At 41.7% G+C, this 26,187-nt stretch overlaps 1 protein-coding gene across 2 annotated transcripts in view; it reads right to left on the bottom strand.

The window, feature by feature from the left end:
- Window positions 1-1,051: 1,051 nt before the first annotated feature.
- The window catches only part of SP4 (Sp4 transcription factor), a 105,652-nt gene continuing 80,516 nt past the window's right edge, over window positions 1,052-26,187 (bottom strand). For both annotated transcript variants that reach the window (XM_085631594.1, XM_085631593.1), the window contains exon 6: window positions 1,052-7,038. In XM_085631594.1, the coding sequence (XP_085487720.1) occupies window positions 6,791-7,038 (248 nt within the window). In that variant the 3' untranslated portion in view covers window positions 1,052-6,790. The remainder of the gene's footprint in view (window positions 7,039-26,187) is intronic.

Here is a 26,187-nt window from a genome sequence, read left to right as displayed (position 1 = left end):
ATAGAGAGGGTCATATAGGATTCCATGTACCTGACCCATACTCGCTATAGGGACCTGCCGACGTGGGAGAGGGTGGGGGGCAACAGCAGCAACTGGCTTAACATGGGAACAAGGATTCTCCTAACTGCACAAACGCGCATGCGGATATATGAGAGGGATATTTCAAGGACACAAGATAAGAGAAGTATATTACAGACTAGGAACAGCACACAGCGAGTACACCAACTGTACTATGAGGTAAAGGTTACTTTGCTATTGTTAAACTCAAAAGCACCATATGTGCAGATATCCAGTGTACACATGATATGGAAGTCCTTTGTGTGTGTGTACAACCTGGAAATGCCAATGTAAACTATTAATATCATGACAAAACCCAATAAGGAATTTAAAAATCTAAGAAATATTAGATTCTTAGATACCATGAATGGTTTTATACGCTGCAAGTAATACACTTAGAAATGTCTAAATTGTGTAACGTCCTGAGCTGAAAGAGAAGGTCATCTAACCAAAGCAAAAAAATATATATTTATACATCTCTTGGGGACTATTCAAACAAAAAGCTTGTCTTTGTAGATAACAATGTAGGGCAGGCTAAATGAAAGAGCTTTAAGATTAAGAGTCTACTGGGAGAGGCAACTTCAACTATGACAGCTGTCTTCCAGGTTACAAATCTATGTTACATGAGGCCATGGAGTAAAATGGTAAGTGATTAAGCCAGGAAAAGGCACATTTAAGTCACACGTATGGATGAATTTTAGGCATTATAAATTAACCGGGCAGTGCTTGGGGCATAAATGTGCCAGCCGCCATCATAGGCTTCCCAAGCTTTCGTTTTTTTGCTGCACAAAAGGATCCATTCTCCTAGCCTTCTGGTGAGGAAGTAAAATGAGTCTACATGAAAGAAAGCTGGGATATGGGAGTATTTTTTTTCCAGAGATCCATTTAATATCAGAGGATTAAGTGAAGGGAATACTCTGAAAGTGGCACACAGGAGAACATATTCACATACATTTTTTTGTTTACACATCATTATTTAAAAATCAATTAAACATTTAAATCTGAGGGGCTTTTTAATGCTTTACTGTAAATGCCTTAGGGCAGGAAACAACTTGTACATCATGATTTTATTTTCAAATGTATGAGAAACAAGTTTGTACAAATCAGTCAAGTAGAAATCTTAAATTATCCTACAGAGGATTTACTGGCAAAAGGCTTCAGGGTCTAAGTTTTGGGACCTTGGATCTGATTTTCTTCAGCTGGCTTTTTATAAGAACCAATACAGTTTATTTAATACAAAATGTTTCATACAAGGATTTTCACAAAACATTTCCAATTTTAACATTTCATTTTTTTCCTTTTAACATTATGATAAATGTATTACCTTCTGTTTTACTTACATTTTTGATGACTGTTTACATGCACAATAATACAGAGCATTTAAAGGAAGACTCCAACACAAATCCAGTTGCAATGAAATTGTAATGAAATGGGAAAAAGGACCTTTATATCACGCTCACTTAAGATTGACACATTGGACTACTTCATCCTACAATATTGAATCTGACGAATGACTTGTGCTCACTTCCTAATAATATTAGATACAAACTTCTAAGCAAATATTTTATGGGAAAACCCAAGTATTGAACAGTGGGCATATAACATGACAAATATGTTTAAGTACAGATAATTACATGACAGAAACTTCTTTATAAAAGTAGCAAAGAGAAAGAACTCTGAAATGCAAACAGTAGGTCATTTATCAGACATTCAACATTACGTACACATATCAGTCAACTAAAACAAAACTGCCATACTCAATATCTTATCATTCAAAACAATAATCTTGAAATGCTATATGAACTAAGACATCAAATCTTTTTAACTCTGGTGGTCAATTATTCACTGGGTCACAAATTGTATTACACTGCCACTGCTAAACACTGCCACATTTATTAATAAATTTAAAATGGGCTTGTCAATTTTGAATAATAGATTTACACACATGCATCTACATATACGTGCAAATGCATGTATAATACTGAAAAAAGGCACACACAGTGCACCTTTTTAATATTAGTTTTTGTAAAACAAATAGCACATAACTGAACTGGCTTCCGTCGGAAAATGTATAGCGCCCGCTGGCTGTATAGAGTAAAGATACAATGTGGGTATTATTTATTATGGCAGATGTATAACAAATTAAACTGCAGCTGATCTGAATGGCTTCTTATAGGGAAATCAAACTTTAGAACTACAATCCTCTGGAAACTTGAAACTGATCACCATAAATAAGATCTGCTAACTTTAATTAGCAAAGCTTGTTATCAGACAAAAGGACATTCAGCATAAATGTATTCTATGGGGCAGTGTCAATTATTACATTGATTACGATTGCAATTTATTTAAAAACTTGAGGAAGGGACACATTATACTGTAAGAAAAATATGCAATTCTGAGAAAAAGTCATTCAAGGACGCTTATTCTAATATACACGTATCCATATTTATTGAAAAAGCAGTGCTATCAAAATATACCGGTCTACTGAAATCCAACCTTAATTGAATCGCCAACATCTTCATATATTTCAGCCTAATTGTGTATTTCCTTTCGAAAAAGAAACAAGGTATTTTACTTAACCCTTTCCAAACTAAAAAAAGTGCACACAAAATTGTGCATCTACTGAAAGTCTAGTAGAAAAATGCTTAAACGCTATCCAAAATTGGTATTACACTAGGAATGTGAACAGAAGACACTGTGGTCAAACCTTGACAATTTAAGAGGGCTACTACTGGAGAGGTGTGTAAAAGCTCGGTTTTTGCACCTTTATCAACACTCTTCATGGTCAGGAATCCAGAAGTGTGTGTCCACCATTAAATGAATGTGAATCCCTTTCTCTCCCTTCTTTTCCTAATATTACTGTCTATTTGTCCGTGCACACGAGGAACACAGTACAACTGCTCAATGCAAAAGAATAGGCGTGTCCAATTAGGCCAAGCATTAATATACTTTTTTAATAACAAAATACAAACCAAATGTATGCACTAAAGCCCTGTGGATAGCTTTAACGCACATTCAAAATGCACTCAACAAAACAAATCCATGCTTAACTAATTCTAACAATTCTATGTGCTACTCTTGCTAACTTGATATAGATGTCATATCATTTATCACATACAACTCAGTGCTTATTGATTGCAAGAGATGCAAGGGTAACGTGTAACTCCCATCACAAAGCAGTTAAATAGATGTCATTACAATAATTCCTACGTTTTCATATGCATGCACAAACACGCACACCAGGTTATTTTGAGAAATAAATGCGACAGTACCTTCCATTTCAAACGAAAAGCCAACAAAAAAAAAATACATATACCAGTTGTATGGATCACATAAAATAGATGTAGATTTGTTTAATCCTGGGAAAAACCTTACTCACTCACTGACCAAGTGAGTTACACTACTGTGCCATTCCAGATGATACAACGTATTACCATTCAGTCAGGACATCACAACTGTTGTTTGTGTATGAGAAAGAGAGAGCCAGGGAGTGAGAATGTCTTGTTTAACATAGGATAAACTACCGGGATCCTACCAGACTGAATATGTTACCTCAGTGCCCTCAGACTATTTATCAAGGTTGCCTACAAAAATAACTTTATGTAAAAAGGTGAAATCATGTTCCTGGTTCACAAAACCAGGAATGACCATATTTTACCCTCATAAATATATTTACTGGAAGGATTTTAAGTGGCAATATATACATCTCAGAGGCACGGTGGGCATTCCACGGCAGGAACATCTCAACAAAATGAGGTCAAGGCCCACAAATGTACACTTTTGTGGTTTTTCACAAATCTTTTGAGGGTATTTTCAACCCCTAGAGCCAGTGGGAGATTTACACTTCTCGAAGATAGGAGCGTATTAAAAAAATCACAGTCAGAAAAAAGAATAATAATAACAATGAAAATGTACTTTGGTTTTACAGACAGACCTGCTGGATTTCTGCATGTGAAAATGATCATGAACTGTAGTACTGCTCATCTGAACTTCACCCAAAGACTCAATTATTTTGTAAATTCCAAGAAAGCTGCAAATATAGGTGTAGTCATACAGCAGCAAATGACTAACCTACCTACCACTCAAATTGTGAACCAGTCATTAGTCTGCCTTCTTATTCTCTATAATATCAACTGACTCCTCTGTAGACTTATGAACCCTGACACCGAACACTTTTCATTATTTTATCCTCCAAATAATGCAACTAAATTTTGGTGGCAGGAAAATAAATCACAAGGATTAGAGCAGAGTTGTATGCGAGCGGAATCAAAACCAATAGACAGTATTATCAGACTATAATACAAGTGGTACTCTATGGTGAACTTTGGTAAAGAATTAAATTCTGAATTTACAATTGGTTGGAATCCTAATTCACTGGACTAAAGTAAATTTTACGAATTAGACAAAATGGGTTCTACGGAACTACACCACCCGCATGCATTACAATTCATGATACCACTGTAATTTGATCAATAACAGTAAAAAAACATGTTGTGTGTGTATATGAGTGTGTGTAAATACACAAATGAAAACTAGTGCACAAAGAAAAGAATACAAATAATTTGCAAAAATTATATGCTTTAAAAATAGGGCAAGAAGACCTTTCAATTTTGTGGGACGTTTGATAAAACTTGTTTGAAGAAAACCTTTACATTAACGTCTGCAATCAACATTAGCTTTTTATGAAATGAATAATACCAGTGTGTAGATAATCTTTCTGAAAAAACTCTAAATAAATAGTTTTATATATCTTGATTTATTCCATAAATCCTGAAAGTGTTATACCACTCTAAAGGTATTTTTCCTCATGATAAACAACTGTTAATGGTTGTTCATCCAGAACAATAATAAAAGTTTGTTTCTCAAAACCTTTATTATCTACTTTCCAAAATTACTAAAAATCCAATTATGGGAAGTTTAGGGACTGCATTTTAGATGTATTCAGTATACATTATGGTTGCCAATAAAGAAAAATACACAATCTTTTTCAAAGGGGATGCAACACATTTCAGTTATGTTGAGCACAATAAATCTATGAAAAAGAACATAATTGACTATGTTAATCAGTTTAGGAACGTAATCAACAGCCAGTATAATTTTTATCATCTAGAAAGATCAATTGTAGAGCTGGCTTGGAAGTATGAGAGAACGCAGGCAAAGTGTTCCCAGGCAAAATGGTTGTTATTTCCAAAAATCATTTTGAAGCAATATGAGGGGAAAAGTGGAACATTCGTCTGTACGTGTATGTTTTTCTAGTAAAATGGGTCCAGGTTAACTATTAAAAATAAAAAAGTTTACTGTGCTTCACTGTAAAAATATTTTGCAATATCATAAGCATTTATTTAGGTTTACTAATGGCTACTGACTGAGGGGATAATGGCATGATTTTGGTCACCAAATTAAACTGATGTGTTATGCATTTCAAAAGTTACATGATGTACCTTTCAAAAATATTTAATAATAAATGATTTGACTGCTTACTACCTCGAATATTTTACCACATAACTTTTAAGTACCCCATAAACATGATGTAATCTGACAGATTCACACTGCTACCATGTCAGCAGGCTAGCTGCATACTACAGCACAGGGATCAAATAAAATAAATTAGTTGAAGTTACACTTATTAGAAGAAAATGAGTCTCAAATTAAAGCCTTGCTAATCATTATGTAAAGCAAATAACAGGCAGTGAGGCCATTGTCAGCTTCTTGTCCGAGCTTGTCACAGGAACCAATAAAGGGTTGACTGCCTTGATGTTTACAGTAGTCCATCATACCTCTATACAGATTCTTTTTCATTAAGTGATAGAATATTAATTTCTCTTCATTAGTAAACATGTATTTCATAATTACAACACAGGTGATATATAAACGTCTTTCTTTGGTGTCCTTTCTCACTACTTAAGTCAATGTGAATATTTTAAAGTTATGAATAAATGATAGCAGTGCATTGTATTCATTTTTACGGTGCATCATTTTCAAAAGGTTACTTGTTTCAACATCTTATGAATACATTTGAGTTGATTGTCAATAAACCCACTACTACAATGTAGTGGCCATGATTACATAAATGGGAGCACACACTTGTGCGGCAGCTATATACGAATCCAACTGTACGTTTTCTAGCATGAGATAAGATACTTACCTCACATATTTAAATTAAAATGTGTTATAGAATGAAATACCTATGAGCACTATACATCAAATTCAGAAAAAAAATATTTAACAAATATAAACCAATACCACTGAGTAAATACAGATATCCATTGTGGTGTGGCTTAAGGGAAGAAAATTCTCACCAAAATGCTAAAATGATTTTTGCTGAAGTACCACAGTATGAAAGTAATCACAATTAAAGGTAATTATACGATATGTTTTGATATTATCTGACTGTACAAAGAAATACAATAGTGCTGTAAGAACAAGCAACATTGTGTATGACACCCACAATGCGCTATCCATCCACATCACATAACAAAAATGTAAAATTATGGATTAAATACTCCATATCTATGCCTCTAATAAATAGATGTCCCAAGTTTCTGTCCTAGAAAAAAACTCCTGGGTGCTCAAATTGACATAATCCAACCTTCTCTACAGTACGTACATATTGAAATATGTACTAAAATCAGGACTGTACAACGTGATTGCTTAGTTCATTTTGTAGCTGGTGTCCACTCCTTAGAAAGTAGGCGAACTTAAGTGCATTATAAAGAGTTTGTGCATATTTAATTCAGAATTCATCCATATTTGACGAAACATTGGGGGTTGCTGGGTTTGAATCTGGAGAAATGGCTGCAACGGTGACAATTCTTGGAGAACCTAGCACCTCAGTAACAGCCGGGTCCAGCTCTCCTGAGGTAACAATAGCAAGAGCTGTTCCACCACCTTTCTTGTTCTGATGTGTTTTTACATGTTTGGAGAGATGGTCACTTCTCATAAACCGCTTAGAACATTCTGGGCATTCAAATCTTTTTTCACCTGTAGAGGGTGAAACAAAAATATCAATTGATATTGGCAGTTACCGTTAACATTGCATCATCACTCTACACATTCACATGGGAATAGTTGAAAATATTTTGGAATTGTTTTTGTTATATTTTCAGTTAATGAAATAACTATAAGTTGATAAAACTGAAAGGAAATATTTAATTATGTAAAACAATCTTGTCAAGTATATCAGCGAAATGCTATACAGAGCAGAAACATACTGGGAAGAAAAATGGGAATCTAAAGGCTCTTGAAACGTGCTGCAGAGTTAAGTTAAGAACCAGATAAAGTTAGAGAAAATTAGAAGAGTGAAGCACCAAGAAATGATCAGAGCAAAGTGTACCAATCTAGCCAAGCAGACTTCACATACAATTCCATGAAGCTATACCAAACTTAAAACATATTGATCTTAGTGTTACAACTTATCGGTCACCATTTCCACAGATGTTGGTGTAGTCATATTATTCATCCAAATTTGGAAGCACATTTTTGAGTGTACTATAAGTTTCTCATACTAATGCATTTGGCAAAGTTAAAATGCTTGTTTGATAAAAAATTTTGGAGAGAGATTATTGAGATCAGATTCATGGGAGAAAGCAACATTTGTCTTTTACTTCTTCCTCACACTTTTTAACTATGTAACACTGGAAATACATGTGGAATCACATGCATGACAATGAATATATTTCCAAAAGGAGCCATCCAAAGATTTCAATTATAAAGTTTGTTTTGAGTCGACTCTTGGGAATCTTTTTTGAAGAATTGAAACTGACCGAAAAGGGTAATTAATTTTGCGAGGGGAGAACCCTTACCAATTTAACACAGTGTTCAGTGAGTCTGCTCAACCCCTTATAGCTGTGGTACAACTAGCAGGCAATGCCCCAGAGACATGCATGTTAAGTTCAAGCAGTACCAACAGTTTTAAGGTCAAGAAAACAACACAATTTAGAAAAACAGAGAAAAACACAAAACAATCATAATCTGAAAAGAGGAACTGGAGGCACAAATTCTAATGATTTAAGCCAAAAAAGTGCCAACCAAAAAATGCAGATGTTTAGTTTGTGGTTAACAGCGATTGAGAGACGTTAACATACGCCATGAGGCAAAATCAAAAGCCAAAACTGGCAAAGGTCTCTTGGTGTCTGATACATGGTTGTCAAGCTCCTATTTAAGTGGTTAGTTTTGATGCTACAAGTTCAGAGTGGGACACAGCTGGATTTCGTAGCTGCCAAGGATGCTTTGCTGCTGGGACAGATATGCCACCTTGCCCCAGTAAAAGTATTTACCTTTGGACTTATCACTTCTTTGATTCTGAAAATCCACCAGCGGACAAAGCTGGAAGCTGTACCTGGCCAAGTCTCCTGAACACCATTAACATCAGCTACCACTAAAGCAGCTTTCAGTGTGACAAAATGTTCCCAGATGGGCAAATCTGTTTTTCTTGCCCTCCAATGATACACTGTCCCTGGGGAAGCCTCAACATCTTATCCTGGTACTCTGGAATTGGGAATAAAATACTAAATCCTACTTTTCTTCAACTGCTGATCTAGTTTTGCCTGACACTCGTGCAGCCATCAGGTTCTTAGGGCAGGCTTCTACAGCCCAGGGCCATCTCACGTTAAAGCTCCTAGAAGTAAAGTCCTCAGTGATCAGCTAGGCCTTCTTGGAATTAGGAGTTCTGTTTTTGTGTCCATGGAGTAGGCAAACAGGAGGTCAACCGTTTGACCCATGGAGAGCTGTTCAAACCTTTATGTGCTAGCAGGAGACAAGAGTCCTACGGTCATCTTCTAGGCGTCAGGCAGTGTTCTCCTGAAAATATGTTTTCCTACCAGATCCAGGGACATCCAAGAAGTGGTGGTGCAGTGCCAGCCTTATCCAGTGTACTACCCAGTAATTGGAGAATACCGCTCATCCAAACCTACTTTTAACAAATCCTCCATCTCTGTTTTCAGCACTTCCCTCTAGGTTTACTGCAAGTTCTGAAACAAAATAAAATGGCTCCCATCAGCCCTCAACCTGGAGGAACTCTGGACCTTCCACCAGCAACTCCCATATTTGGATGAGGTACTGTTTCCACTGTCAAGGCCAAACCTGATTCTCCCTCGTACTGGGGTTAGAGACCAAGTCTGGAGCAACCCAAGGAATAAACTGTAGCAGTTCCTGTGAGCTCCACTAGTCCTCTGCAAATCAAAGGAAGAGTTCTAAAGGACAACTTTTGTTCCATAAACTGTCCCTGTGCCCTAAAGATGGATAGCCCCTCCTAACTGACCCCTTATTGACAAGACTCTCCCATTCCTGGACCCTGAGGCAAGACATTGACTTTTCAGAGGAGTACCTTTACCAGCCAGAAAAGTATATGTATTGAATCTCTGGAGATGAGAGGCAAACTGGATCTAAACCAGTAAGGCAGCACAAAGTACACTTTCTTAAAGTTACTTTTCTCGACTGTTTGTTTTTTAGTACATTGGACTCACCTAGCTGCCAGAAGGATGCACTTTTTCCCTTGCCCTTGTCCCTGCTGCACGTTTTTCACATTAACTTTGCCACACTCCCTGAAAGGATCGGGAGGTGCTGCGACCGGAGAGGGAGGAGCTGCCTGATCGCCGACAGCTGGAAAGTGGTGCTCTAGCGCTATAAAGGACGGCAACGCCTCCCGAGCTGTGGGACGTGCACAGGGCGTGCCCGGCCCGGGCAAAGATCACGCCCGTCTTAGCCCATCATAGACCGACAGAGGCCGGGCTGGCCCACCCCCTTAAGGTTGAATTGATTTACTATTCCTGTATTTAGATCACTGTACCCTTTTTTGTGCTTGCTAATTAGATAAATAATGGGCAAAAGGAAGGCGGGTTCCACACCTATTATCACCCCTGGAGCGGGCGGACAACAATCTCTGATGACCTATCTGACAGGAGCTAGGAGGGCTATTGAGGAACAAATTTCTTCTGTTGAAGAGACCCTTACGCAAGGTAGATTGAGCACGTTGCCTGTATCTATTACCCGGGCTAGTTCACCGGATACATCTTTAATTACAGCACTGGAAGGGTTAGCCGTTCAAACTGCTAAGAATGGATGTATTCAGGAAACAGATCACATTTATGTGGGTGATTCAGAGTATGATTCTCAACCTCCCTCGAAACGATGTAAAAATTCAGAGATTGATGAAGATTTACATGTTTCTAATCATGTCGAAATTACCAGGATTAATCCACCAAATAAGAAAAAGAAAAATGCTGGTAAACAGTTTAAGGTAGGAGAGGGTAGTAAGTCCGTTAGTCTAGGGAGACCTACGGTGAACAAGTTATTAGAGGGCCAAATCTCCAAAATTGGTAAAATTACGAGAAACATTGATGATCTCTATAATTATATGGTTGGCGCCCTGGGGAAATCAATAGAAAGAGTGGAAGTTATAGAGGGATCTCTAAGAGGTAACAATAGGGCTACCCCCAGTGAGGCGAATATACTACCTGAAACTTGTCAACCGTCTAGTTCACTCACTAAATCTCATCTAGATAATCCCCCACTTAGCATAGCTCGAGCAGAAACCACTATACTAAACCCTATGCCCAGCATGGTAAAGCCAGTCACACACAGATCTTCCTTGCGTTACTAATAAAACTATAACGCATAAGAAGGGAGTAAAAAACAGCGCAGGAGAACATATTACGAGATCCATGGAAACCATAGAGAATCAACTTGATTTACCACCAGCTGCTACACCATACGTAGTAATTTTAGCCAATGTCCCACCCTTACATACAGCAGTGTATGAACCTTGGGAGGCCCTACGGAATAAATCCCTCTCTTGGCTAGGGGGACAAACAGGATTATCGGATGCACATTTTGCTAAGTTTAAAATGGCTAGACGGGTTGCATGGGTGGGGGATGGAAGTAAAACTTTACAGGGCGATTGTATTGCATTTACCTTTAGCGACCCCCGCCTAGTACACGCTGTTTTGACAAGGGTAGGAAATGTACATATCAATGATACTGAAATTAATGTTTTACCTTTGGGCTTTTTTTTTTTTTAAATCAGCCCCCAGTGATGACCCACCATAGAACCCAAATAAGGGCCCATCACGTTAATATGTGGAGCTCCTATAATGTGCCGCTTCAAAATCGTTTTGAGCGGCTAACTTCACTTGAAGATATAGACTGACCGAGTGCACAGAATACTAAAGGGGATGGCCAAATTAGTCCTGAAAATCTATTAATCTCTAGTGATATCACCCAAGACCAGATTTCTGGGCAAAGGACCACTTCTAGCACGGGAAATGATCACAATTTAATTCCCCATCAAAGATATGAGGACCTGGACACTATTAAATACAACAATAATCCTGCATGGGAGGATGAACCCAGACTAAAGGACATAGTGCCAAGTACAACTGGGGTAGATACCCTCATTCCAAATCCAAAGTCTAAGACCCAGGGTAGACAGGACGGTAGAGAACCGGCATGTAAAATAATTTTTGGGAACATTGCAGGGTTGTCCACGAAAGCATCTGAGCCCCAATGGTTAAATTTTATAAATGAGTACTCTATAATCTGCCTACAAGAAACCTGGCTGGTCAATAGAAAAACATAACGGCTATCAAACGTTTCATACAGCGGCGGTTATCAGTGGCTACGGGTGTAACAGGGGTGGTCTATGCATCTATGTTTCCAATCTTAAGGGGGTGAACAAATTGAAATGTATTACCAACTCAAGAGTATTATCAGCCCCTAGTAATATACGTGACAGGAGGTTTTTGTGTTGTGTTACTCAATTTCTACAATAACATCCCCAAAGGGAAAACAACAAGTGTACTGACGACCCTACATAAAGATCTGAATATATTACAAGATGAGACGCCCGGTGATATATGTATCATATGGGGGGGGGTGATTATAACTGTTTTTTGTGTCAATATAGCCAAAACGGCATTTGTGGCCTAGGAAAAGACAAAGATGATGTCCCATTCCATTTTGCACATACAGTGGTGGGGGATATGTTAAATGAGATAGTTTTTCAGTTTGATCTAGGTTATGCTAATGACTTATGTATTCCCTCAGTACATTATGAGCCTACTTTTAATGGCAGAGGCTGTAACTCTATTATTGATTTCGTTTTAATCTGGAATCGATATGCCAGGAAGATTTGTGCTTCTAAAACTCATTTTATTGCAATGAGTGATCACTATCCGATTAGCATTGACTTTGATCTGGAGAGCCATGCTAGAGGTAAAAGTGATATGGGCACACAATATAATCCAAAAATTAGCCTTGCTAGCACGAATGGGTACTCACTAAAGTGGTCAAAAATAGATCCTATGGATTTTATTAAGCAACTTGTAAAAAGCTCCAAAGAAGACTTTGAAATTTGTCTTACTGAGGAAAGGGATGATGTTGTCCTAAATGCCTTCTGTAATATAAGCGGAGAGATCCAGAAAATACTAACTATGGAACAGAAACGGAGTATGAAAAAAAACAGGGCTGGTTTGACCGAGAATGTAGTAAGGCACACAAGATCTTGAAAATGGAGCTACACAAGACAAATAGAAATCGCGATAAAAGGCTACAGGCTAGATTTAAATATCGTCAGGCGTTGAAAAATCGTAAGGTGCAGCTTAGAGCAGAGGCATGGCAGGCCCTACATGATACATGCCTCACGAAAGATAGTAGCAGTTTTTGGAAAACTGTCAACGCGCCTTTTTTTACCACAAGAGACACTGACATCATAGATATTGCTATCAGTGAGGACTAAAGGGTCCAGTAGTTCAACGGTCTGTACAATGATGTGCCTAAGACATATGATAAGGCGCCTGACGATAGTGTCCAGCCCTCAGTGTTTCCTATAGATATGCTTTTTTTTTTTTGCATATTTATATAGCGTGAACTCGACCGGAAGGTATTGGAGCGCTTTACATGAGCACCGTATTTACATTACACATTCAGGCACGGGGAGATTAAGTGATTTGCCCAGAATCACAGGATGTGGACGTGACCCCGAGGCTCGAACCCTGGTTTCCAGCACCAAAGTCAGCAGTCTAGCCGACGGACCACATCCTCTCATCCTCTGCTTCTCTGTAAAGGAAGTAACTAGTGCCATAAACGAGAGTGCCTCTGGCAAAGCTCCTGGGCCAGATGGCGTCCCCGTGGATATTTACAAAAGTAACATTGAGCTGTGGTCACCACTTTTAACTAATGTTATAAATCAATGTTGTCGACATGGTTTTATCCCATCATGGTCGGATGCAATAGTGATTCCCATCTTCAAAAAGGGAGATAGAAATTAACCAATGTGTTATTGCCCTATCTCCCTTTTAGATTCCCTCCTGAAAGTGGTGGGAAGGGTAATTCTAAATAAATTACAATTATGGGCTGAAATGACAGGAGTCCTATCCAATTTACAATATGGGTTACGAGCAGGCCTCGGTACAATCGAGCAAGGACTGAACCGAAGCCTAATAATTAGCAAATATACCATAGCAAAGGATGGAAAATTGTTTTTAACATTTGTAGATCTTAGTTCTGCATTTGATTGTGTAAAGCATGAAAAGTTGTGGAGTGTACTTGAAACGATGGGAGTTGACCCACCTTTACTCCTATTTATATGGGAATTATATAGGGAGGCAGGTGCAAGGGTACGGTTTGGGAAGCTGGGGGAGTGTTCTGCCAAATTTCCAATGAGAAAGGGAGTGAGGCAAGGCTGTGTACTTGCCCTGTTTGTTTTTTCATTGTATATCAGGACTACCCAATTATTAATAACACTCCAGTCCCAATTTTACTTTATGCTGATGACGCGGTAATAATGACGCGGACACAAATAGAGTTGCAAAGAACGGTCACAAATTTTGCCTTTTTTATGTAAGAAAGGGGACTAAATGTGAATATCAGTAAGAAATACACAATGAAATGTGGAAAAAAGATGAAAAAAACTAATATTTTTATTCAGGACAGAAAAGTTGAATGTACGGATAAATTCTCCTGTTTGGGGATTACTTTTGATCATACAGGGTCTTGGACTGCAGCTATACAGGCAGAGGCACTAAAAATAGACTGTCTGACCTATTTAGAGAACAAGAGATGGAATAAAGAAAGGGAAAAAATAACCGTCATGGATAATCAATTGATGCTAAGTTGTTCAGGTTTACAGCCCTACTTGATAAAAGTACATGGAAGCTTTGACCGTATGCTCTTGACTCGTTTGCGTCTGGGGATATTACACAGACTGATTACTTTTCCCGAAGTCAATGATTGGTCATGAAACTTACTTCCATGTCCGTGTGATGACCTCTCAAATCAATCCACGATGCATACTATTTTATTTTGTAAATTCTACACATTACCTAGGAAAAGGTTCTTAATTACAAATTTAAAAAGCCTGGGTTTAAGACAATGTAGAATTGCTTACCTGAAATTACAATCGCTGGAAAATTAAATGATTATGGCGGCTGCATCCTCTTTTTTAAAAAGTGTTATTAGGCGCAGGAAAACTATGTAAATATGAAAGTTATGTTACTCTGCTTGATTGTTATGCAATGAAATGTTGGCATAAGGTAAAACAAGATACCTAAGAAGTGTCCGCTAGCAAGTGGTATAATTATGCATTGTTCTTCTAGTTGGAATCAGGTTTTTATATCCTTTCCTATTGTGTAATGTAGAGTAAGAAGAGCCTGAAAGTCCTGATTTCTCTTTTTAACCAAGTATATGATGTGATATAAATGAATGTGTATTTTTTATTAATTGTGCATTTATGATTTTTATCCAAAAACCGAATAAAACTATTTTTGGATTTGATTTGATTACTTTTCAAATAAATGTCAAAAATCCAATTTTACTATTTAATTAGAATTTTGAAACATGTTTTATTAATCGTTCTAGGATTTTTTTCAGGCCAACTAATACAATAATTGTATTTATAGCTAGTTCTGTTCCTGGTACAGATATACCAACAGTGAAAACACCTTTTGGACATTTGGTCCCTGATGGCGTACTATTTCTAATGTATGTATATTGCATTCCAATAGCACAGCACAAACATAGCCAAGAGGCAGCACAATGTTGTACATGGTCAATGTATAGTATGACACATTTTTATGCACCCAAATCTGAGAGCTTAAATGGAAAAACTTTAAGGGTGTCTTATCAAATAAATATAAAAAATGGTTTCCTGTGAGGCAAAGGCAGTCATGTAATGCTTTTTAAATTGCTGCCCCGCCAGAGCACAAGCTACCTGCAGCCAAACATTTTTGTCATATATGTGGTTGGTTTAAATACATACTGCAGCCTAGGTATTGGATATTTAACTTCCACGCTACTGGTGCGATTTCAGTGCCAACTGTCAATGCTCTTATTGGAGAATTAAATAGACCTATTGGATGAAACCAATTTAATAGTACCATTTTCAACACTGAGCATGCTCAGTGTGGAACTGGCAACCTGTTAATCATATTTAGATATCATTTGTACCTCATCTTCATGCTAGAATAAACAGCTTGAAAGAATCAAAATAAAAGCCTCATTGGTTGCTAGTGGGCTGAAAATGTTTAATAACCAGTATTGTAAGTTGTCCAGTACGTCTTGTTTAAACGCGTTTTATGCAAAAGTGTATCTACAATGCTTTATGTTTATCGAATATAAAAAAGTTGCCTGTATATATTAAATTAAACCAGATGTTGTTGTTCATGGTTAGAACAGGCTGTTCCTGAAACATTTCTTAGGAATTCTGAAAACATGGAAATTGGATAGCAACTTAGGTAGGAAACATGGATGATTTATCATCAGTACTTTGTCTTTATGAAACACCAAATATGGTTCCTTGCAACAGAGGGCTTGGCTCTCAAACCCTACGGGAGGTGGTTATGGCTAATAGAAAAGCGTTTTTCCAGGAAAAATGCAAAGATAATTCTTAAGAAAAACATACAAAAGGGGGACACACTATGTTAGATAAAAATATATTAAGTTCTCAGGAAGGAGAAGGTCTCCTTAGGGGGAGGCTATACCTTCGCAAGACCTTGTAAAGTCTTGAACAACTGTGATTTTGAAAAAAGAGGTTGTGACAGATTTTTCATGTAAGCGATAACAGCTTTTAAATGTACCATTATAGAAGAAACAGCAGGCCAGACTTCACTAAATCAAGAAGGCATCTCCTCTTTTTGAAATCAGGTAGGATAATAGTTCTTCTGTTTGCACAGAGGTAAAAGGACATCTGACTTCTCTTAAGATCTTTATGCATTCTTCTGGAAGGACTCAATAACCATACTGCAAGAGTTTAGAAACTGAACTGCCAGGCTCAGTAATGGAAGGCTAGGATTTAAAATTTGGCACCAGATTAGGAGATTTTGGGGTAGTTCTGTTAGGTGTAGGTCACTGTACCACCACTACAGTGGGTACTGTGGAGTTATGAGCATCATCCTCGCTTTGTCTTTCTTCAGGTTGAGGAGCACCGCTGGAAACAGTGGGATTGGAGGAAACATGTAGATACATTTATTTCACCAGATGTTCAAAATAGGATTCCTTCTCATTCTCGGTTGGTGGAACCTGGGTGCATAATTTGAGCAATTTTGGTTGTTGCATTTGCGATTAAGTCATCATCTGGAAAGCCCTATTCACTAAAGATGTAATGTAGAATTTTCTTGTTTAGCATCCAACCATGGTTCTCTTGTACTGATCTGCTGAAAGTCTGTTTCTGCATCTTGGATGCCCTGTAGATGAAATGCTGTGAAGTGCGGGTCCCTTGAAATCAGCCACTTCCAGGTTGTTCGGAACACTCGAGCCAGAGCTCTGGAACTTGTGCCACCTTCCTTGTTAATGTAATGCATTGTTGTTGTATTGTCTGTTTGAGAAAGCAGGGATGAAGCTCTGAAATGAGTAGAAAAGACTTGAGTGTTTGGTTGCAGATTATGAATATGGTAAGTTTTCTCCTTCTTTGACCACATTCACTGGACTTGCATTGGATAATAGTTTGAGGTGGATTCTTGGGTTGGAATAGGACACCCTTTGTGAGGTTTGCAGATCAGCAACACCAAGGACATGGGATCTAAACTTTTAGGAATTTTGACACTTTAGACCGATAAATCACCATCTCTCATCCAAAAGAAACATTTTTGCTTATAAAGTTTATAAGAAGGTTCCTGGGTAATGGACGGATTGCGCTGGAGTCGCAGTTGAAATGTGTGCTTAACTCAGAGTCCTAGACACTTGAAATACTGCAAATTCCATATAGTAGTGGTGCTGGACCTCTTGGGGGTGTTGCTGCCTTTATGAGCTGTTCATCTAGATAGGGATAGACAAATATTACATTTTTTCCTCAGATTGGCTGTGACCATCATCGTACACTTTGGAAAAACCACTGTGGTGCTGTCTTGTGGTTGAGTAACAGACATTTCCAAACAGAAATTATTTGCTTTTGGGTGATGGGGAATGTGACACTTAGCATCTTGCATATGGCTCTCAGCCAATCCCCTGGATGGAGCTAGGGTAAATTTGGTGATATGCCAATATGCAAACATTCTCCTGTTTTATTAATTTGTTCAGTCTTGTGATCTCCAATAGGTGCAGACTTCCACATAAAGCAGCTATTTATTGTACCGAGATTTCATTTTCAATTCTTTCAAGAAAGAAATTATTGGTGTAAACTTAGTTTGCTTTCTGGAATGGCGGGAGCAGTTTCACTGCTTCACTGATCGGGATGGATGGAGTTTCTTAAAGTCTTGGAAAATATCAATGGATTAAAGAGGAAGAATGTGGGAATGCCCTAGATGATCTTGGATACATAGTAGATCTAGGTAGCCTTGCTGATCTACAAAGTCAAGCCAATCTAGAGTGATGAGATCTAGAAACAAGGAAAAGGTGCTAGGTTGCGTAGATGCGGCTAGTGGCTTCAGCAATACGGACTCCTATAACGTGTTCTGGGAGCTTCGATACTGCCTCTTGAACATGTTGGACTTCTAACCGGTGTTGATAGAACAGAAATAGGCTGAGCAGATTCAGCTGGTGGAGGCAGCATATATCGAGGCACCATATGTGGTACAGGCATGGTCGTAAGGGTAACTACCAGTTTTGCAGAAGGCATAACCGAAAGTGACGAGGTACTGGTGAAACTCCATATTCAGGTGATTTAGCTAAAGTAGATGAGACTCACTGTTGGAGATACTTCTCTGACAGGAGAGTATGTCCCGGAATAGTCGCAGTAAGTTGACTGAAGACCCATTCTTCAGACAGATGGGATTATTCTTCTTTCAAATCATCCCTCAGCATCAATACAGTTTTTTATGTCGACTTCCTTGTCCTTGATGTTGCTCTTTTCTTCTTCTTGGCAGTAAAAAAGTAGTGAATTCGATGTTTTACCGCCAGACCTGTCCCAGGATGCCGGTTTCTGGTCCAGGGGAGACCTGGCTTGGCAGTTTGGGCTTGACTGTTCCCGAAGTGAGCTAAAGAATGATGATGGATTAAACCCAGATCTGTGACTGGGGGTGAGTGTCTGCAAAGTTTCAGCGCTCCATCCATCATCGCCTTGTGTATACTCCATCTTCAAAGTTATGATCCGTGACTTCTATCAAGTCCGCCTTCTTTATTTGGTAAAACAATGTGCTACATTTTCCTAATTTTTGATCACCATTCAGTTAAAAAAGTTTGTGAAAGAGTGCTATAGTCACCCGGTTATTGTAATGACTAGTTATGTTTAATTATGGTTTCGTTTTGAAGGGACAGAGCTGAAAATCGGCCCATCTAAACTTTCATGGGCTGATCTAAAGTATTTGTTTTATAGATCTGTTTTTCAAAATAAAGGCATATGTACTCTTAAGAGATGTTTTGTTAAATCCAACACTTGGCCAGGGCAAATGAGTGCTTATGACTATAATGAAGATCTCTTGGCGAATCATTTTATTATCCACACTGATAAGAGCTAGAGATTGACAGAAAAGACATAGCTTGCAGTCCGAACCGGGTTACAAGAGTCTCATGATAGAGCCCTTCTTTTTGAGGAAGGCAGACGGAACTCTGCAATAGCTCCATTATATAGTGACAGTAATCCTTGGGCAAAAAAAGTGTGTTAATTCCTTGTTAAATGTAATGATTAATGAGTATTTCACTGACAAAATGCAGTTTTTACCTCCAGACTTCCAAACAAGCCTTGCCAGGGTCTGATTCAATAGTTTCCCCTCACCGTATCTTGTAGCCTTCAAATATTTCCCAATGAATAACAATACCTCTTCAAAAAAAGCCAGGATCTCTGACTTTAAATTCTTTCAAGCTTAGTATAGTTTTCATACAGTTCTTCAGGGAGGGTGATTATTTTCTCCATATAAACGAACGGTGGCCTGTCTTATGTTTTAAAACATCAGGTCATTCAGCATCTTAGACAGGAACCTCCAGAAGCACCCTAGGGAGACCTTCAAGTGTACCGATACAGGTTTATAGCCGAATAGTGCCCTGGATAGACCTCACAGGTCAGAACGCCATCCTCGAAATCTCTTCTAATAACGGTAGTTGATGCACACCAGAATGCTGAGTACCCAGAAACAGAAAATATAAGTTTGAGTCTGGCTATTTCACATTTTCCATATATCCACCAGATTCACCATATCCACAATTTGGAACCGTTCACTGCTTCCAGCAGGGTCGCAGTAGCGGGATAAGACCTCTCCAAGGGTCATGCAGAAGTGTTCAAGTCATGCACGTTATCCCCACTATAAAATGATACATGCCTTCAGTTCTAGGCACCAGCACAACACACTTCAAAATAGCCCAGTAAGCCGAAGCCAGGGCTTAAGTATTGATCCATGTGACCTGTGTATCCATGAGCCAATGCTGCCCCACAAAATATTTGCCCTCAATGTCTGTGTGGTCTTCTACTCAATGCTCTTTTTGCTCAGAAAAGCCCCTCACCCCACCCCACCTTGAGTACGGGTTGTAAGAATTGAAAAACCTGCTGACTTCTTATTTACAGAGAGAAGACAGAGGCCACATGCTGGACAGTTGTAGCTCTGTCACATGGTGCCTCTCTAAGGAGGAGGCTTCAACATGAGTTATTTCCTGGCCCGAGTAAGAACCTTAATGTTATGTTCCAGCTCATTATATCGATTTTTGAAATCTACTTCAGCTGCCATGCTCTGTGTCTAATGTGGTCCATGCGTTGATATTACGCATCCTGGCAACCCTGAACCCCCATATAACCCAACACAGTTGTCTCGGTTACCAAGTTCATAAAACATAATGACTAACTCACAATTGGGGGCACTCTCATCCCCATCAATGTAAGTAACCAGTCTTTGTGTGCTATCCCTGCTCCCATATTTATAGAAACAACAATAACTGCTGTAAATGATTAACTCCAATCAAAACCTACAGCAAGTAACCCATCTGTCAGTGCTATTCCCGAACCCCTATCTGCAGAAGAAAAAATCACTGTTGTAACTGAAGATAATTGTTGCAAGAACTAATTCACCATTCTAAAGGCAAGCAGAATTTAGTCAAACAACTGCAATTTCAAAGTGCCAGCCCCAGCATTGGCAATAAAAGCCAGTAATCATCTGTGGACATCAGAACCAGGGAGCTAGCAGTATACTATGGAACGTACACTTTTACCGTTAACTGTGTCCCATCACCTTGAATATTCAAGAGGACTCTCCACTATGAAGAGTTGATGATCTAACCCTTGAGGAGCAGTCTGTTTGCACTTCCAACCCAGTACAATACATTTATCACACCAGTCTACCCTAACATCATCTATCCCTCCTCCTCATCATCCTCTCAATTTCTCACCCTCTGTAGCTCATAAGCATGCATGGTATCTGTAATAAAAACATTTAGAGGATTAATGTAAACGGCTGTCCTCAGAATAACCTCTGCATCCTCTGACCATCTCCTCCATGTATAGTATCTCATCATTGTTATCTTAAGGAAGCATCTCAGTACTTCAATGAGCAACTGAGTAATAACATTACTTAGCAAGCGTCTTTAGCATAACTTGTCTGTTAAAAATTTGGAAAGTGCGCACTCACTGTCAGTCATGGCATTCCAGATCACTTGTGTTTCTGAATGATAGGAGGTCAACTCATCTTCTCTCCCATGGATCTTAGCTCTGTCTCTTAGTTTCTGGTCGGTATTACCATCCTGCATATATGGAACATATGCACCTTCTCATTGTAATTACATTGAGCTTGACTGGGTTCTACATGACAGACGGGATGAGGCCTAAAATTCATTTTCACTGCTATGAATACACATCCATTCTCCTGCACTGCAGTGGTTAATACTGGGTATGCTGATACGTATGGCTAGGGTATCCCAGTGCTTCTCTCTGGTAAGGTGCAGAGCTGTGCCCTAATCCTTATAGATCAGAGGTGTGCTATTATGGGCTTGAAAGTGTATCGGGCTTGAGGGCCAGGAAGTAATATCTTAGTTTAATCATTGAACATGTGTTTTGTTCAGTATGCCGGCCAGAAGGAATTAAAAGGTTTCAAGCTTCCCCATATTTGTTATCTCCAAATTGCACAGAATCTTTATTTATTGCTCTTCGGGTCCTCGCTCTATACTTTAATTACTGCAAGCACCTTTTCTATATGAAGCAAATTTAAGTTACTGGCTACAACACCATCTTCTACTTCTAATATTTAGTATGCTGACATATCCAGACTTGTGGCTCGTTTGTTGAGCCTTTCCTTCATGCGATTGAGACATGAAATTAAACGGTCGATTTTACTGTAGATGGAACTGAAGAAATGGGAGGTAATCTTCAGACACTTGAGGTTCATGTTATCATTTAGGGGAATTGCCTCTGACTGTGCATCTTCAAAAGCTGAATTAGACACGCCTTTCAGCTCTGTGGCTTTCCTTATATTAAAAGGGAGAATAGCGGAGGAGGAGCCTAGCGCGCAACCAAGATGGCCGCGTAGGTGCGAGGCTCCCGAGGACCTCCGCAACCTCCTACGTTTATCCTGTTTTCATCCTGAATCGGTTGAGGGGACTGTGTCGGTGAGCCTGAGCCGAGGTGGTACCCGTTTTCCGTTTTCGAATTGGACCCCGGGTGCCGGAGTGAGCACCGACTGAAGTTTGCGGCCTATTTCTCTCCTGACCCCGGATTCGAGTTTGGGGGCAACCCTGTGGCGAAGTGAACAACAACGGCGGGCTGGGCCTGGCGAGTCGCGTACCCCACACTTTCACTTTCGCTTTTGAGTTCCCTTGCCATTATCGCGGGTGGGTTCACAGCGCTTCTTTGTGTTGGGGTGGCCTCGCTGGGAGACCCTGCCTGCCTGCCTGCGGTGGCCCGCTCTGCCGTCCTGGGGTGGCCCCCGAGGCTCTCGGCCTTGATTGCCTGCTCTCCACTGCGTGGCTGGTGCGGGTGTGGGATACACGACGATGGCCACGAAGCAGGATGGGGATCGGTTGAAGGCCAAGTCGACCCGGCGTGGCACCGCACATCAGGCCAACGTCATGGACCGCTACACCCTCCCGAAGGGGTCTCCCGGCGGATCGCACAAGTCCTCCGAGTGCCCCCCGGATGCCCCGGATTTGCCTACGGATTTGACTTTGCAAGACGTCATGGGCGCCATTGCGGAGATGAAGACCTCGGTGGGCCAGCAATTCGACACTTTGGCGCACAAACTCGACGCGGTCCTCATTGATGTCAACCTTGTGAGAGCTGATCTCTCCAAGACGAATGACCGGGTCGACTCCTTGGCCCACACCGCGTCGGGCCTCACGACTGAGGTAGCGGCCCTTCAAACGGAGGTGCACCGGCTCCGTCAGGCAAGTGCGCTCATGGATCGGCGCCTGGAGGACTCCGAGAGCCGGGCCCGGAGGAATAATATCCGTATCATCGGAGTACCCGAGGGACGGGAGGAGTCGGCGGCGGATCTCTTTGTGGAGGACCTGATCTCTACCCATCTCCAGCCTCGAGGACTGAGTGAATTCTTTGCTGTGGAGAGGGCCCATAGAGTTCCCGGAGGCAGACCGAAGGTCGGAGCCCCTCCGCGGCCTCTTATTGCCCGTATTTTCAACTTTCGGGACAGGGATGCGATTTTGCAAGCTTCCAGACTGCAAGGGCCGATTAAGCTGGAGAACATGGAAGTGAACTTTTATCCTGATTTCACGCAGGCGGTTCAGAAGCAGAGACTGAGTTTCCTGGGCGTCAAGCGGCGGCTTCGAGGCATGAACTTAAAATACGCCATGCTCTTCCCGGCCAGGCTGCGGGTGGAGGCGGATGGTCGCACTCACTTTTTTGATCGTCCTGAAACGGCCGGGGACTGGCTGGACACTTTGTCTGGGGGTCATGGTCGGGATGGGGGGGGGGGACGGGAGGAGAGTGCCCACCGGACCGGGTCTGAGGTACTGACACGGGGGCTCACTCCGGATGATGCCACTTTCGGCCAAGCTTAGGGTCTTTTGTTGTGTTTTGTCTCCCCTCCATTGGAGGAGGTGCTGGTTCTCGAGGGGGTTCTCCTTCCTCCTCTAGGGGGTCTTAGTAGTTTAAATCACATAGGGGCGACAGGCACACTGCAAGTTGGGGGGGCTGTTTGGGCTCATGCAGGGGTGCAGGGAGGGGGGAGTTTTGTTGGGGCTGTTGGGTTGGGGTTGGGTATTGTTTATTTGTACCACAAGGCAGCAGTATTGTTGTGCTATTTCTAACGTGCTCTCTGGGGGGGCGACTGATCAACTTCGGCTATGATGGGGGGTAGGGGACTGAGTCTTTTGTCCTGGAATGTTAATGGACTGGGGGACAGGATAAAACAGGGGGTGGTCCTGCAGTTCCTAAAACGGATTTCACCAGATATAGTCTTTCTGCAGGAAACACACCTCATTGGAAACTCCTTTCGTGCCATGAACAGACGGGGCTATCGCCTTATTGCCCACTCGGGCTTCACGTCTGGTTCGAGGGGTGTGGGCATTATGGCTAAGACCTCGCTCCCGTTGGAAGTTGATGAGGTGCTCCATGATGATAGGGGACGATACACGGTTCTGGTGGGTAGATTGGAGGGTAGAGTGATTGTTTTCGCATCTGTTTATGTCCCGCCAGGGTTGCAAACGACTACTTTTGCGGATCTGGGGCGCCTCCTTCTTGGCCTTCCGGAGGGGATTCTAGTGGTCGGGGTGGATTTTAACGCTGTGGTTTCCGGGACTGAGGATCGTCACCCTCCTAGGGATCTCCCCCTTGCCCAAGCGTGGTTGTCCGGCCTCTTGGATACCTTGGGGCTGGTGGATTGTTGGCGGTTGAAACATCCTACGCAGATACAGTACACCTTTCATTCCGGGGCTCATGGCAGTCTTTCGAGACTTGATTATGTCCTGATGCCAGCGGTGCAGACGGGGCGGGTTGGGGAGGTACGACATTTGGCGCGGGGTATTTCAGACCACTCCCCGCTCCTGCTGCACTTCGACATTGTCCCGAGGGGGGAGGGGAGGGTGGCCCCGATTAATCCCTGGTACCTGCGTGACCCCACAATTCGCGCAGATATGGTTAAATCTCTTAAGCGATATTTTGAAGACAATGTGGGGTCTGTGTCGTCCGCGGTCTCTCTGTGGGAGGCGTTTAAGACGGTACTCCGGGGGGAGGCCCTGTCCCTTATTTCCCATTCCCGGAGGCGCGAGCGGGAGGAGGTGACCCGTATTGAAACCGAGATAACCGAGTTGGAGGGTGATTTGGAGTGTGGGGTGACGGACGACAAATTGCATGCTCTCCGACTCAAGCAGGCGGACTACAAGGCCCTCGTCACGGAGGCAGCCAGGGGCCTCAGCAGAGAGCAACAGGGGAGACTGTATGATGTGGGTGATAAGGCTGGTAAATTGATTGCGTGGCTGGATAAAAAGGAGAGAGCGAGTCGAGTTGTCCCGTCGATTGAGAAATTGGATGGTGTGTGTGTCACTGAACCAGGAGAAATTGTTGATTGCTTTGCAGAATATTTCCGTAGGGTGTATTCCCCGGTATCTTCCCGCTCGGAAGAGGACTCCCATGCCCTGCTTAAAGACATTGCGCTGCCTTCCCTTTCGGAGGAGGATAAAGTGTTGTTGGACGCGACCCCAACATCTGAGGAGATTGCCCTCGCCATACGCTCGGTCGCCTCCGGCAAGGCCATGGGTCCTAACGGCCTTCCCATCGAATTGTACAAACTACGACCGGATACGCTGGCGCCGCATCTCCGTGCTATGTTCCTCGCGGCCCGCTCGGCGGGTTCCCTCCCGCTGGACCAGCGTCTGGCCACTATCGCGGTTTTTCATAAGGAGGGGAGGCCGCGGGATCGGGTCACGTCTTACAGGCCCATTTCGCTGTTGAATGCGGAACCTAAAATTCTCGCCAAGGTGCTGGCTAATCGGCTGGTTGGCGTGGTGTGCGATCTGATTCACCAGGACCAGTCTGGCTTTATCCCTCATCGCAACACCGCGCTCAACCTGCGGCGTTTGCATGGGGTGCTCGCGCGGGTCCCGTTCATACGAGAGCCGGCCATTTTGGCGTCCCTGGACGCCACTATGGCGTTCGACACGCTTGAGTGGCCATATATTTGGGCGACGCTGGCTAAGTTTGGTTTTGGCCCGGGATTTATTGGTTGGGTGAAACTGTTATACTCCGGACCGCTGGCGCAGGTGGCGGTAAACGGTAGAGTGTCGGCTCCGTTTGAACTGGGCAGGGGCACGCGGCAGGGCTGCCCGCTATCGCCGCTCCTCTTCGCGCTTGCCTTGGAGCCCCTGGCGGAGTGGCTGCGGTGGCACCCTTCTATCCGTGGTCTCCGATGGACCCCCGAGTATGAGGATCGCGTATCCCTTTACGCTGATGATATTCTCTTATACCTTGCTTCCCCTCGTAAATCGCTGATTGTACTTGTGGATGTTTTGCATTCATTTGGCCGCAACTCCGGCTTAGTCATCAACTGGGCTAAATCCTGTGTGTATGTCCTTTCCGGGGAGGCTCCTATCCTTCCGCGGGGTTGTCCTATCCAGATCGCTCCGCAGGGATTTAAGTACCTGGGTATCTTCATTACCCTGGACGCTGAGGCCCGATATAAACAGAACTTGCTCCCCCCCCTCCAGCGCCTGAAGGAGGACGTGGCGCGTTGGAGGCGCCTGCCGCTCTCACCGCTCGGCCGTGCGGCATTGTTTAAGATGATGTCGCTGCCACGTTTCCTATACGCTTTACAGAACACGATGGACGTTGTCCCGGCG

This window comes from Triturus cristatus, chromosome 10 (genome assembly GCF_964204655.1).
Source record: "Triturus cristatus chromosome 10, aTriCri1.1, whole genome shotgun sequence".
Lineage (NCBI taxonomy): Eukaryota > Metazoa > Chordata > Amphibia > Caudata > Salamandridae > Triturus > Triturus cristatus.
The sequence above is the reverse complement of the archived record's forward strand: the minus strand, read 5'-3'. Positions and strand labels throughout refer to the sequence as shown.